Here is a 13,448-nt window from a genome sequence, read left to right as displayed (position 1 = left end):
GTCGGAATTTCCTCGGAATATTTTCATTTTACCGGGCAAATATTTCGCGAAAATTGAAATTAGAATTCCGACGGAATTCCGATGGATAGTTTCCGTCGGACCCTAGGTTTTATAACCACGAGCCGCTTCTTCTTCCCCATTTCTCTCTTCTTCCTCTGTGCGACTCCTCTTTCCCCTCCGAAGATTTCCCCCTGAAATCCGACGATATCTCCGGCGATCTCCCCCCTTCTCTTACACAAATGATGTAAGGACCCTATCCCACTCTCTTAGGTTCAATTTGTTAGGTTTTTGTGTAGTTTTGATAGATTTTTGTTAGGGTGATTGGTTAGGATTGTGATTTGGTTGTATAATAGGTTTAGAATTGTGATTTGGTTGAATAATTTGTTTTGTTGAATTGATTTAGAATTTTTTTAGAATTTTTTTATTTTTCTTTTGTATTTATAAAATCGATTTTTGTATATAAAATCGATTTTTGTATTTTACAAAATGATTTTTGTATATAAATTCGATTTTTTGGATTTTACAAAATGTTTTTTGTATATAAATTCGATTTTTTGGATTTTACAAAACATTTTTAATATCTATAAAACTTTTTTTGTGATTAAAAACTATTATTTGGGATTTAAAAAAAATATATATATTATTATTACTATTTTTTGTAATTATTAAACTATTTTTTATTTATTAAAACTATTTTTTGTTTATTAGAACTATTATTATATATTTATTAAATATTTTTAATATCTATAAATCTTTTTTTGTGATTAAAAACTATTATTTGGGATTTTTTTTAAAATTAATTTATATATTTCTATATTTATTAAATATTTTTTTTTAATTTACAGGTCTCATGATGATCAGACTCGGCCTCGACAGCGTCGTGGTCGTGGTGGTACGGGGAGCCAGTCTCGGGATTCCAGCCATTTTCGGAATTTCCCTTCGCCCCACAGCTCCAACCATACATCTCCCTCTGCTGCACCCGCTCCTGCTCATCTCGCTCCCGCTGCTGCATCCGCTCCTGCTCCTCTCGCTCCCGCTGCTGCATCCGCTCCTGCTCCTCCGGGTCCTCCGGGAGTGATGAGTGTTGCGGAGTTGGTTATACAGCCCGGTCGTGACCATCTTCCCTATCTCACTCCGTATCCACATGGACGAGGTCAAACATGGTAATTAAACATTTTTTTTCTTTAAATTTGGATTCATTATTAACCGTTTGTTCTTTTTATTAGGTTCAACCGATCCGGGAACGGGATCAGCGGTTGGATCAACCGTATGATGTACTCGGCCCTCGACAGGGGACATCCGACTTTCACTAAATTCCCTACCGACAAGCAGGTTCTGTGGTTTCGTCAGTTTGCGGTAAGTATTCTAATTTTTTACTTATATTTTTAATCTTTAATATAAATTTTCTACTAATTGTGTTTTTTTTTTCCAGCAAGAGTTCAACTGGAATTCCGATGAGACGCTCTTTATCTATCACCACTTCGTCCATAAAGTTATGGACAACTATGGGAAGCAGATCCACGAGTGGAAGAAGAAGTGTGAAATCAATAAGGTTCGATTTAATTTATTAAACAATTTTTTAATTTATTAAACTATTTTTTAATTTATTAAACTATTTTCTTTTTTTTTTATTAAAAGGTCCCAAAGTCGATGAACGACACGGTCTGGAAGGAGTTGTGTGCGCATTGGGATAAGGAAGAGACGAAAGAAACTTCTTCCACCAACTCCACCAACCGCAGGAGCGACCGTAAAGGGAAGGACATCTACAAGCATAACTTGGGTGCTCAATCTATTGCCACTCTGGGAGATCGCATGGTAAGTTCAACCGCTTTTTCTTCAATTATTTGAGTTTCAGAATTTTAATTTATTGTGCATTTCTTCTAATTTCTAATGTTTCTTTAATTTATGTTTTTTTTCAAGGCGGAAGAAAATGATGGCGAGCCGGTTGATGATCTCGCCCTAATGAGGAGGGCGTATACCAACAAGAAGACTGGCCAGATTGATGACGGTCTTGTGAGGGACGTGGTCGACCTGGTCCAAACTCAGGTGGTAGACGAAGTGTCTCAGCTTCAAACCGAGGATGACGCTTCGACGGCTTCGACCAACTTGTCCCTGTTTCGAATCAACGAAATCGTTGAATCAGTAAGTTCTTTTTTTTTAAAGTTCAATTAATTTATTTCTTGGTTTAAATTTGTAAATTTGGCTATTTTCTATTTCAGTCGGTTCCAAAGAAGAAGGGACGTTTGGTCGGTTTGGGTCGTCGCACCCAGTCCGTTCCTCCTTCTTCTGCACCACCGCCCTTTGTTGATCCAGAAGTACTTACGGCTCAGTTGAAGGACAAGGATGATCGCATATCTTTGTTAGAGACCCAGTTGGCGGCTCAACAGGCGGGCTATGAGGCACAGAGGAGGCTGAACCAGCAAATGATGGAGATGATGCAGAGGATGTACCCGAACGAGGTGTTCCCGGACGTGCCAGACCCGTAGTTTTTTTTTCCAAAAACTCGGAATGTTTTATTTTTATTTGTGAAACTTTGAATATTAATTAATATGATTTCAATTTTAATTTTAATTTTATATTTTCGAATTTAAATTTCTAAAATTTTATTTTTTTTAAAAAAATTATTATTTTTTACATTCCGAGAAATTAATTATATTTTTTACTCGATCGATCAATGCGTTTTTGGACATATATCCATCGATCGATCCGTTTATAAAAAAATGTTCGGAATATACCGAGGGACACCTTTCGTCGGAATATTCCGAGGGACATCTTCCTCGGAATATTCCGAGGAAGATGTCCCTCGGAATATTCCGAACGTTTTTTATAAACGGATCGATCGATGGATATATGTCCAAAAATGCATCGATCGATGAAGTTCCGAGGAAATATCCCGACGAATTTCTCCCTCGGTATATTCCGAGGATATTTCCGACGAACTAGTGGTCCTCGGAATTTCCTCGGAAATCTGTTTCCTCGGAATTCCGTCGGAAAATTCCGAGGGATTTCCGAGGAAAGAAGAAATTCCGAGGAGTTATTTCCGAGGACTTGTTTCCTCGGTATGTCGTCGGAATAACGTTATTCCGACGACACACCGACGATTTTTTCCCTCAGTATCTCGCTGTTTTCTTGTAGTGATACTCCTAGTGTCTAAGTCAAGAACTTTATATCCCTTATAACCCGAAGGGTAACCCAAGAAAATGGAAGAACGAGAACGAGCAGTGAACTTATTCCTATCTTTTTGCAAAGTACTAACATAACAAAGACAGCCAAAGGTTTTCAACCTAGAGTAATTAGGAATCTTTTTAAGCAATACTTCATAAGGTGAACGATCTTTCAACAAAGGTGAAGGAGTTCGATTGATAAGAAAAGCAGCAGTCAAGACACAATCACTCCAGTAAACAACAGGGACATTAGATTGAAACAAGAGTGAGCGAGCTACATTAAGGAGATGCTGATGTTTTCTTTCAACAACATAATTTTGCTGAGGTGTGTATGCACAAAAAAAGTAATGGATAATGCCATGTTTTTCAATAAGATCGGTGAAAAGTAACTCATGAGCATTATCAGTTCGAATTGCTTTAACAACACCACCATATTGAGTTGAAATCAGTTTGAGAAATTTGGGAAAAACAATAGTAACTTCACTTTTATTCTTCAACATATAAACCCAAGTTACACGTGAGTAATCATTAACAATTGTTAAAAAATATTTGAAACCATCAATAGACTCTGTAGCAAACGGACCCCATGTATCTAAATGAAGAAGAGCAAATGGAATCGTAGACATGTGATTATGAGAAGGAAAAGACAGACGCTGTTGCTTAGCTAAAAGGATATACATGACACTGATCAATGGAAGTGAAACTAGATGGAGACAGACACAAAGTACCAGATAACATTTTTAACTTGGTAGCTGAAGGATGACCAAGGCGTTGATGCCATGTAGAACCATCAACTGACAAGGATCCACAGAAAACATCAGACGGAGAAGACTCGCAAACAGCATGCTTATTGAGAATGTAAAGATTATTGACAACATCACCCTTTCCAATCATCAAGCCCTGAGAAACATCCTGAAGATAGCAATATGCTGGAAAGAAGTGAGCAGAGCAATTATTCTGAACTAATAAGGAATGCACACTAACAAGATTAAAATGAAAAGATGGAACATGAAGAACATTCAACAATCGTAATGTATCAGTGAGTTGAATGGTGCCAGTATGTAATATGGGAAATGTAGTTCCATTAGGAAGAGAGACAGTTATATCAGATGCCGGAAAGATTTCAGTAAACAATGAAAGATCGAGCAGACATGGCTAGTAGCCCCACTGTATATTATCCAAGAATCTCGTGGTAAAGAGTAATAATGAGTTGAAAGATACTGATGATGAAAGGTAAAAATATTGTTTTCAAAAAGAAGATTAGTGGAAAGGTTTAAAAAGATACCAGAACAAGATTGTTCTGCCATGATACCATGTTCAGTGATAGAGGCGTGTGAACAAGAAGCTACATTCTCTGTAACTTGCACACGAGACTGGAGTTGCTGAATGATAGACTGCAACTGAGTAGAGGATAACAGGTTGATATCAGGGACAGTCGTAGAAGGTGTAGACTGTAGAGTTGGAGCCGTCACAGTAACCACATGCGCAACTGTCTTCTGTACATTCTGATTGTTAAATCCTGAATGTGGAGCATAGTTATGCTGACCACGAGGTGCAAAGCCAGAAGATTGCTTAGGTGGAAGAGATTGACCCTGATAACCAATAGACAAAGACGAAGAAGGTTTAAAGCCAGGAGGGTATCCATGAAGCTTAAAACATTTGTTGACCGTTTGTCCAAGCTGACCACAATGAGTACACAAGGGGCGATTGCCTCTCGGACGATGTGTATTATAAGTAGCAGCATACTCAGTTGGAGTCATATACGACAAAGAATCATCAGATGGTATGCATGTAGTCTGGAACGCAACATTATCAGTCTTGATAACAGGCTTGATACTTCTTTGTCTTTCATCTTGAGCAACCATATTGAAAGCTTCTTCAATGGTTGGAATGGGCTTGAGTATGAGAATGTGACGACGAGTAGTCTCATAGGTTTCATTGAGCCCCATTAAGAACTTAGTAACACGGCTACGATGCTGGAGTTGTTCCCATAAGAGAGACACATTACATTCACAGCGGCCACAAGTACAAACATGTAACTCAATGTAGTTCTTATACTGTTCCCATTAGGTGACCAGCTCCATGTAGTAGGCACTAACATCAAGAGAGCCTTGTTGAATATTGCATAGCCTTTGCTCAATCTCAAATACACGGGGAGCATCATCTTGCTTAAATCTTGACATCAAATTCTTCCAAATTGATTCCGCAGTTGACATGAACAATAAGCTCTAGCAATACTCTTGGATACAGAGTTCATGAGCCACGTCGCAACCATATCATTGCAACGAGACCAAGATCCAGAATCGCGACTATCCGAAGGGGGTTTAGGGATTATACCATCCACGAAGCCAAGCTTGTTACGAACGTTGAGCGCCATTCGCACAGATCGTCACCAAGAATGGAAATCCGCACCAGATGTCAATCGATCAGTGACAAGCTTCAAACCAGCGTGATCGGAGTTATGAAGATAGTAGGTGTTTTCGTAGTGATATGTAATCGTCGCCGGAGCTTCGCGATTAGCCATCGGAGAAGAATCAAGCTGAGAGATGGATGAATCGATGATGAAAATGACGAAATCGAGCAGAGAACAACGAATCGGAGCTGGATCAAAGATGAATAGCAACTCAAAAAAGAAGAAAAATTCCGAGAACAAAGAAACAAGATATGACAATAACGAAAGAGAAGATGATAAAGAGAAAAGAAGAGATGTGAATGAGAAAAAGATCGATGATGGAAGCACTCATGATCGAGATAGCTCTGATACCATATCAAGATTCACGAGAGAGATGAAGAGAAGACGATGAAAGTTTGTTATGAATGTACATTTCTCATTAACTTACTCTGTACAATACGTTTCCGTATATAAAGACTATACAAAGCTATCTTACGCAGTATACGTAAAGACACGTGTACCTATATGCTAACGTACACAATAGGGAGCTCTCACATATCTAATACGTACATAATATCAAATTGTCTATCAAATACAAGTTGTATAAGTATAAAAACAAAATTTGTCAAAAATCACATGGGTCAGTTGACCCTCCTCGTAACAAGGTGGCTCCGCCACTAGTCTCAGCTGGCGAATTAGAAGACGTTGCGGAAACGTCTGACGCTGGCACGAACTGTTGCTGGTGACAATGATGATTTCGGTTAAATTGAACAAAACCGGGTTCGACCGGACTCGGTTCGTCAATAGATTGACTTGGGTCGGTGACCATAGATTCCACCTGCTCATACGTGGGGGATGGTGTTTGGGCGTTGATTCTTTCCACTAGTCTAGGCATCCAAACATTTTTCATTGTCTCCTTGAAAAGATTGCTATTAACATCGCATCTAAGGTGTTTAGCTTGCTTTTGCACCCGAGTCCTCCAATAATTCTTTTTTTTTTGGTACAAACCTCCAATAATTCTTTATTTCATTATCTGTTCTTCCCGGTAGATATTGTGCAATCTTTGACCACCTAAACAAAAAATAAGTCTCAAATTTAAGCATATTTATAAACATACAAAATTTAATAGAAACTAGTAGTAAATGGGAACACATGTATTTAATTTTACATGTGAATTTTTTGGTAATATACCTATTGCCTCATAAAGAATGGAGTTTGAGGATCATAAGCTGTTCTTCAAGTGTGATGTTGCCTCGTCTAACATCAGGCCGCAAGTAGTTAAGCCATCTTAATCTACAACTCTTACCAGTTCTCTTAAGTCCTGCATAGTTGAATATATATATGTAAGTATGTGTGTATATATGATATGCAAGTATGCAACTGTGTGTGTGTATATTAGAGATTGATACCTGAGGAACGAGCGATGTGGTTCCAGCGAGCATCACCGTGGATGGAAACGAAGTTGACGAGAATAGCATCTTCTTCTTCAGTCCATGGACCTTTCCGTACATCAGAATCTTCTTCATGAGCTGGAGAGTTTGAGTTTCGCTCGTAATCTTCCATTTCTAGTTATTTTCACGAGGGAAAAGGAAAAAGAGAACCAGCGGGGTTAGCCTAGTGGTACTTGAGGGAGCTTCGGCCCCGATACGGTCCCGGGTTCGATTCCCATTGGCCACACGGATATGAGCTATGCTTTGGGTTCATTTGAATGCCTAGGAGAGGGTCTATCCGTAGGCTGTACCTCCACCCGGGGGTTAGGTGTGTGTCTTTAATAAACCCGGATTTAACCCTTTTAGTTAAAAAAAAAAAGGAAAAAGAGAAAGAAAGAGATGAGACCGTGTGAAAGGTTTTGTGGATTTGATTTGAAGTGATTAAGCTGCCGTGTTATTTAATATATATATAAGGCCAGAGCAAAGAATTTTAAAAGTAGTATTTTATTAAGGTTAGTTGAAAAATAAGTAGAATGAAGAGTGACTACAAGTCTACAACACGGCATAAGTGTGATGCTCAATTATTTTTTATTTTTATTCTTGTTTCTAAAGTGGAATTTTGCAACTATATTGTAAACTATTCTTAGACTAATTAAGTCTTTGCTTGGTCAACTTTTGTGTAATTAAAAATACTTAGGTTTGACCCTTTGACTCGTTCAGATGAATAGTAACACGCACTCTTCACTTTCTCTGATAAGAATTTTAATTTATAGTTTCTAGATTTTTACACACAGTAGCGCAGCAGACGTAAGATGTTGTGTATATATGTATTATCCAGTCTAAGAGATCTGTGACTACTATGGCCTAAATGAATTATCAATCGTATATTTTTTGTGATTACAGTTTCATTTTCTTCATTTGTTATATCTGTGATATCATATATGAAGGACACAAATTTAGTTAAGAATGATGGCTTCACAGTTTATAGTTTGAGCGATGAATCTATTTAGCTCAGACCTGCAGGACACATATATCTTACTATATACAAATATTTTACATTATCTTAACGATTTTTTTAACACTGTTTTATTGAAACTGATTTGGAGCATATTACATCATAGAAGAACATAATCGTCTTAAGGATAGGATTAACTTTTGTGGAATATTATTGACTAACTTTGATCTCAATTAATTTTGCCAATCTCTTTTTTTTGTATTTCTTTGATTTTCTATTCTATTGGCATTTTCAAACTATTTTGTAATTTTTATATGGTCGATATTATTCCAGAAAACTATGAGGTAGTTAGAGCATGTCCATCAATTAGAACCATAAGGGGTTCTAATCAATAAATAAGTAATAATTATAGTGATTAGATAGGTTTAGAACTTTTGATAATCTAATTTAATTTTTCTTCCTCCAATGGTAGAACTTTTATGAGGTTCTTAAATTTTTTTTTAAAATAGAATGATTTTATTTCATAACATGAAAGTACACAATTTTTTTTTTTTTAAAAAAAGACATTACAACATATTGAAAATACAAATTCTATTCATAAACTTGAAAAACCCGATTAGTCGAAATCTTCATTTGTTCCAAATTTTTGCCAGATGTTCTCAACCAAATCAGCTTTCAATTGTTGATGTATTTTGGGATCACGGACTCGATTCTGAATGCTCATCATATTCCCAAGATTTGAAGGCATTTTGATGTAAAATCAAAATCCACTTGTGAACTTCGGTTTGAATCCGGTTATTGGAAAACTGATACATCAAACTGAGTGTATCCATCTCGTCCGTCTTCTACTATCATATTATGCGGAATGATACATGCTCTCATTATCTTTCCAATTTTTATTTTATCCCACAAAAGGGTTGGATTTTTTACTATGGAAAATCGAGCTTGTAAGACCCCGAAAGCACGCTCGACATCTTTACGTATAGCTTCTTGTTGTTTAGCGAATAAGGATGCTTTCGGACCTTCTGGAAGTGGAATAGATTGGACAAAAGTAGCTCATTTTGGATAAATACCATATGTGAGATAGTAAGCCAAATGGTACTCATGTCCATTGACAATGTAATTCACTTTTGGAGCTCGACCTTGAAATATATCATCAAAAACTGGTGATCGATCAAGAACATTGATATCGTTTAATGTACCTGGAGGTCCGAAAAACGCATGCCATATCCAGAGATCTTGTGAAGTTACAGCCTCTAAAACAATTGTTGGCTTTCCTGATCCACGTGTATATTGACCTTTCCATGCGGTCGGACAATTCTTCCACTCCCAATGCATGCAGTCGATGCTTCCTATCATCCCGAGAAATCCGCGTATCTCTCCAATATCGAGTAGTCGTTGAAGATCTTCTGGTGTGGGTCTTCTTAGATATTCATCTCCAAATAAATCTATGATTCCTTGAGCAAAATGTTCCAAGCATAAAAGTGCGGTGGTTTCACCAAGTCGGAGGTATTCGTCGACCACATCAGCTGGACAACCATATGCCATCATACGAATTGCTGCCGTTGCCTTTTGTAACGAAGAGTGACCTAACCTTCCAGTAGCATCTCTTCTTTGTTGAAAGTATGGTATTTCAGCGGAGAGTCGATCAACAATACGCATAAACAAGGGCTTGTTCATGCGAAAACGGCGTCGAAACATGTGAGACGGATATGTTGCATCTTCACTAAAATAATCGTTCCATAACTGCATGTGTCCTTGTTCTCGTTCTCTTTCAATGTATGCTCGTTTCTTTTTTGACCTTGATGCTTCTTGATGCTCACCATAATGAATGAGAAGTTTTTCGAATTGTTGATCGCAAATTTGATCAAATCTTTCATTCATTTCTTCAAAAGGATTGGAAGAAGAAGATGTCATTTAAGAAAGAAATGTGAAGAATAAATTTTAAAGAGATGTGAAAAAAAATAAGGAGAAGAAACAATCGAGCCTTGTTGTTGTTTTGTTTGCTCGGTACAAGTTATAAAGAAAACAAGAAGGAGATGAAACAATTTGGTCGACTCTCTCTCTCGTGTTGTTGTGTTGATTTATAAAGAAAACATATCATACAAGTAGTCTACTAACTCATTACATGGCCCATATACTCACGAGATACAACAAGACATCACTTTGATCAATTTATCTTTAGTAGTAGATGCTCCACACCATTTCTGCTCATGGCGAAGCTCCAACCATGCATGCTCAAGTGTGAACTTCACCTTATAATCATTGAAGAAAATCACATGAGCCATTTTCATGACATCACTATCATTCTGGCCGCTTGATTTCTCTTTTGTTGCAGCCTCATAACACCCAACAAACTTACAGACGCCTTCATTAATCTTGCCCCACCTTTGTTTGCAGTGAGTTGGCTCTCTCTTTTGCATTCCAGCAAGTTTTGGACTTGCTGCAACGTAAGCTGCAATTCGTTTCCAAAACGCAATTGCTTTTTGCTCATTACTCACAACCGGATCTTTTGAAGTGTTCAACCAAGCACTGATGAGCACCATGTCCTCTGTTGGTGTCCACTTCCGCCTCTCTTTGCGGTCTTCCACGATGTGAGCTTCCAAGGTTGCATCTTCAGCCCATTGTGTACCATCAAAAGAGACATTCGCGGGAGAGAGTTGTAAACTAGGCTGAGTGTTTTGTTGTTGATTGTTTAAGAGGTCTAGAAAGCTAGAAGATTGAGAATATGAATCCATAGAAGTGTTTATGGATTCGCAGGAAATAGAAAAGGGGTAGAAAATAGGAAAGAAGCAGGAATTGAGTTGTTTAAACGTGTGAGAAGTTTAAGCCTATTGTTCAGATTTTAAAGCAACTTTAACATTTTAGTTGTTGAAGTAACTTAATTTATGTGTAAATGGCAATGAATGTTTTTACCTAATACTAAAACAATCACGACAACTAAATGCAAATCACATCATCACAACTAACAGATACCATTATACTTAACTCCATTTAATTCCCAACCTAATCAATATCTAACAAAGCATTAAAAGAGAAGTCTATTTACCTTTTGCAAACTGCAGTGAAAGAGGGATGCCTTGTTGATGCTGAGTCCGTAATGAATGAAAAGAATCCGCGGATCACCAACCCCTTAAACAACCAACAAAGAAAGTTAAAGACAAATGGAATAAACCGTTGACTCTAAAGAAAGTTACAGACAAATTACCTTCTATTGTGGCTCTGACTAGTATCACAAGTGATGAGAGGATAGAAACGTCTCCACGAGAACACCTTCTCGCTATCAATTGCTGAAACCACAACACAAAAAATTAGTTAAAGGAGAAGAACAAATGCCTTGAAAAAAATAAAAGAATCTTTTGCTTCTTGTGAGCATTAATGAAGTCTCAAAGTATGAATTTATCTGCTAGTGCAGTACTGATATACAATCAAACTGGTGCCCACTGATCTAGAGAAGTGAATGTAACATACTTAGAAAACTGCAATAGGAGTAAAGGGTAATAAATTCAAGTAATCCTCAAAACCAAAGTTATCAATGGCTCCTGTGTAGACTTCTAAACCTATGATCGTCTTCTTCATCTCCTCGTTCGATCTCTTTCCTTGAAAAAAATGATTGATATTATTAATAAGAGCTTATGTAATTGAGAAATCTAGTAACAACGAATCAAAGCAACACATAAGAGAAGAAGTAATCAACTAATCAAGCTTACTTAACCACCACTGGTCAAGAACAAATCTTTCAAAAATCGTTGATGCATGCAACATCAATACAAGTCTAAACACTGATAAACAACATTCCTTTGATAGATCCATTCCATACACAACAAACTCAGCTTCTAAGCAATACCATAAACAAAATCAAAAAAGAAAAAAAGGTGAGAGCTTTCTTCACTTACGGGTCGAAGAAAAAAAAAGATAAGATCATCAGCTTCGTCTTTCAATCCATCTTCGACTTCTTCCATTTCTCTATCTTTTATTCTTCTTTTGAGGCTCTTCGACGAAAAACATAATCGATGATGTTGAATCCAGAGAGAGAAGATGAGTGATCGAGATTGGATCAAAATCGCCCGACGGATTGTAACACCGACGAGGAGGAGACGACATAAATAATTTTTTGGATCAAAATCGCCAGAGATAGAAGATTGCATGATCGATTGGAGGAGGAGGAGAAATAATGATTTTCGGATTTCTTCCCCCACGAAGAGAGAGAGGACATAAATGCTCGGTCCAATACCAGGCTGACACGTACCAGGTTCTTACTGATTCTTAAAGTCTCATTTCTATCACCGGTTCTCTTGTTTATTAGCATTTTTTATTTATTTATTTGGTCCAAAAGCAAGAGAACCCCCTTTAAGAGACATGGATGGAGGTGGTCTTAGTATCAGTCACCAGTAAAAAGTATATGGCTTTTTAACCGGAATATTGTGGATGGACACTCACAGGTAGTACCGTAGTAGTAGTACTCCCTTGTGCATGAAAAAATGACGGAAAACATTAAATATTTTACAATTCTATCTCAAAAGAGTTTGATGTGTTTAATTATGCGAAGGATACAATTGAGGGGGTTTTAAGTTTTTTTCTACGTTAATAATTCCATGTTTATATATGGAAAAATGTGAAACTGACTAACTGAGAATGGTATATAGTATTTTCCTTTGTACTACTTTATTCGAAATATAAATAAACACAAAGTTGTTTTTTCAATAAATAGATACACAAGTTTTCTATAAAGAAATTTAATTGTTTTCTTGAAACTAGATAACATTCAGTAACTACTCGGTAAAACATAACGTTGTACTTAAAACTAATTTGCAACGGAATTAACTGAGTATGCTTTTGTAAAAAAAAAAATTTCAAAAGTTTAATGTAGCTAAATAACATATGACTATTTACATTTCAAGCAAAGTCAAATGAGAAATGGAGTTAGGCGAGTTCGGGACTTTGCTTTTGAATTTGTAGCACATTTTGTTTTATGATTGAAGGGTGGTCATAGAGACGTCTTCCTCTATCTATCACCATGACTTCTACGCCTATATTTACACAAACGGTAAGACTTTTATGAGTTATTTTCAACAAAACTTTATTGCACGTTGGAGTTAATAATAAAACAAGATTAGTACGAGAAAAGTGTAATACTTGGATATTTTGGTTGAAACTCGCCTTAAGAATTATATAATACTTGCAATATTTGCCATAAGAAGAAAACAAATCTTTGAAAAAAAAAACAATGCAATTATCTCTTCTTTTCTTCTGTGAGAGGGAGAAATTGCCACAGGTCCAGATGATGTACTCACTGATTCCGTTGTAAAAAACGTTACACGGTGTTTTCTTTATGTATCTTGAAATAAAAATATTACATTATATAAAACCCCTATACTATATATTGTACGCTGTTAATGAGATATTGTTTTTAAGTCAAGTTCCATGAATGATATATATTTTTTTGTAACTTATGATATAATTTTTTGACAAAGGGAAGTTCTATGATACTTATAAAACATGTAGCG

General features: G+C 36.7%; 1 protein-coding gene and 1 pseudogene across 1 annotated transcript; both read right to left on the bottom strand.

Moving 5' to 3' along the window:
* Window positions 1–6,172: 6,172 nt before the first annotated feature.
* Window positions 6,173–12,589, bottom strand: LOC106378887 (annotated as a pseudogene).
* LOC106378888 (glutathione S-transferase T3-like) lies at window positions 10,083–10,679 on the bottom strand. The gene has a single exon (XM_013818941.2). The coding sequence runs from the start codon at window positions 10,677–10,679 to the stop codon at window positions 10,083–10,085; it is 597 nt and encodes a 198-aa protein (XP_013674395.2).
* Window positions 12,590–13,448: the final 859 nt, after the last annotated feature.

Source organism: Brassica napus, chromosome C4 (genome assembly GCF_020379485.1).
Source record: "Brassica napus cultivar Da-Ae chromosome C4, Da-Ae, whole genome shotgun sequence".
NCBI lineage: Eukaryota > Viridiplantae > Streptophyta > Magnoliopsida > Brassicales > Brassicaceae > Brassica > Brassica napus.
This window is presented reverse-complemented; position numbering and strand designations above follow the sequence as displayed.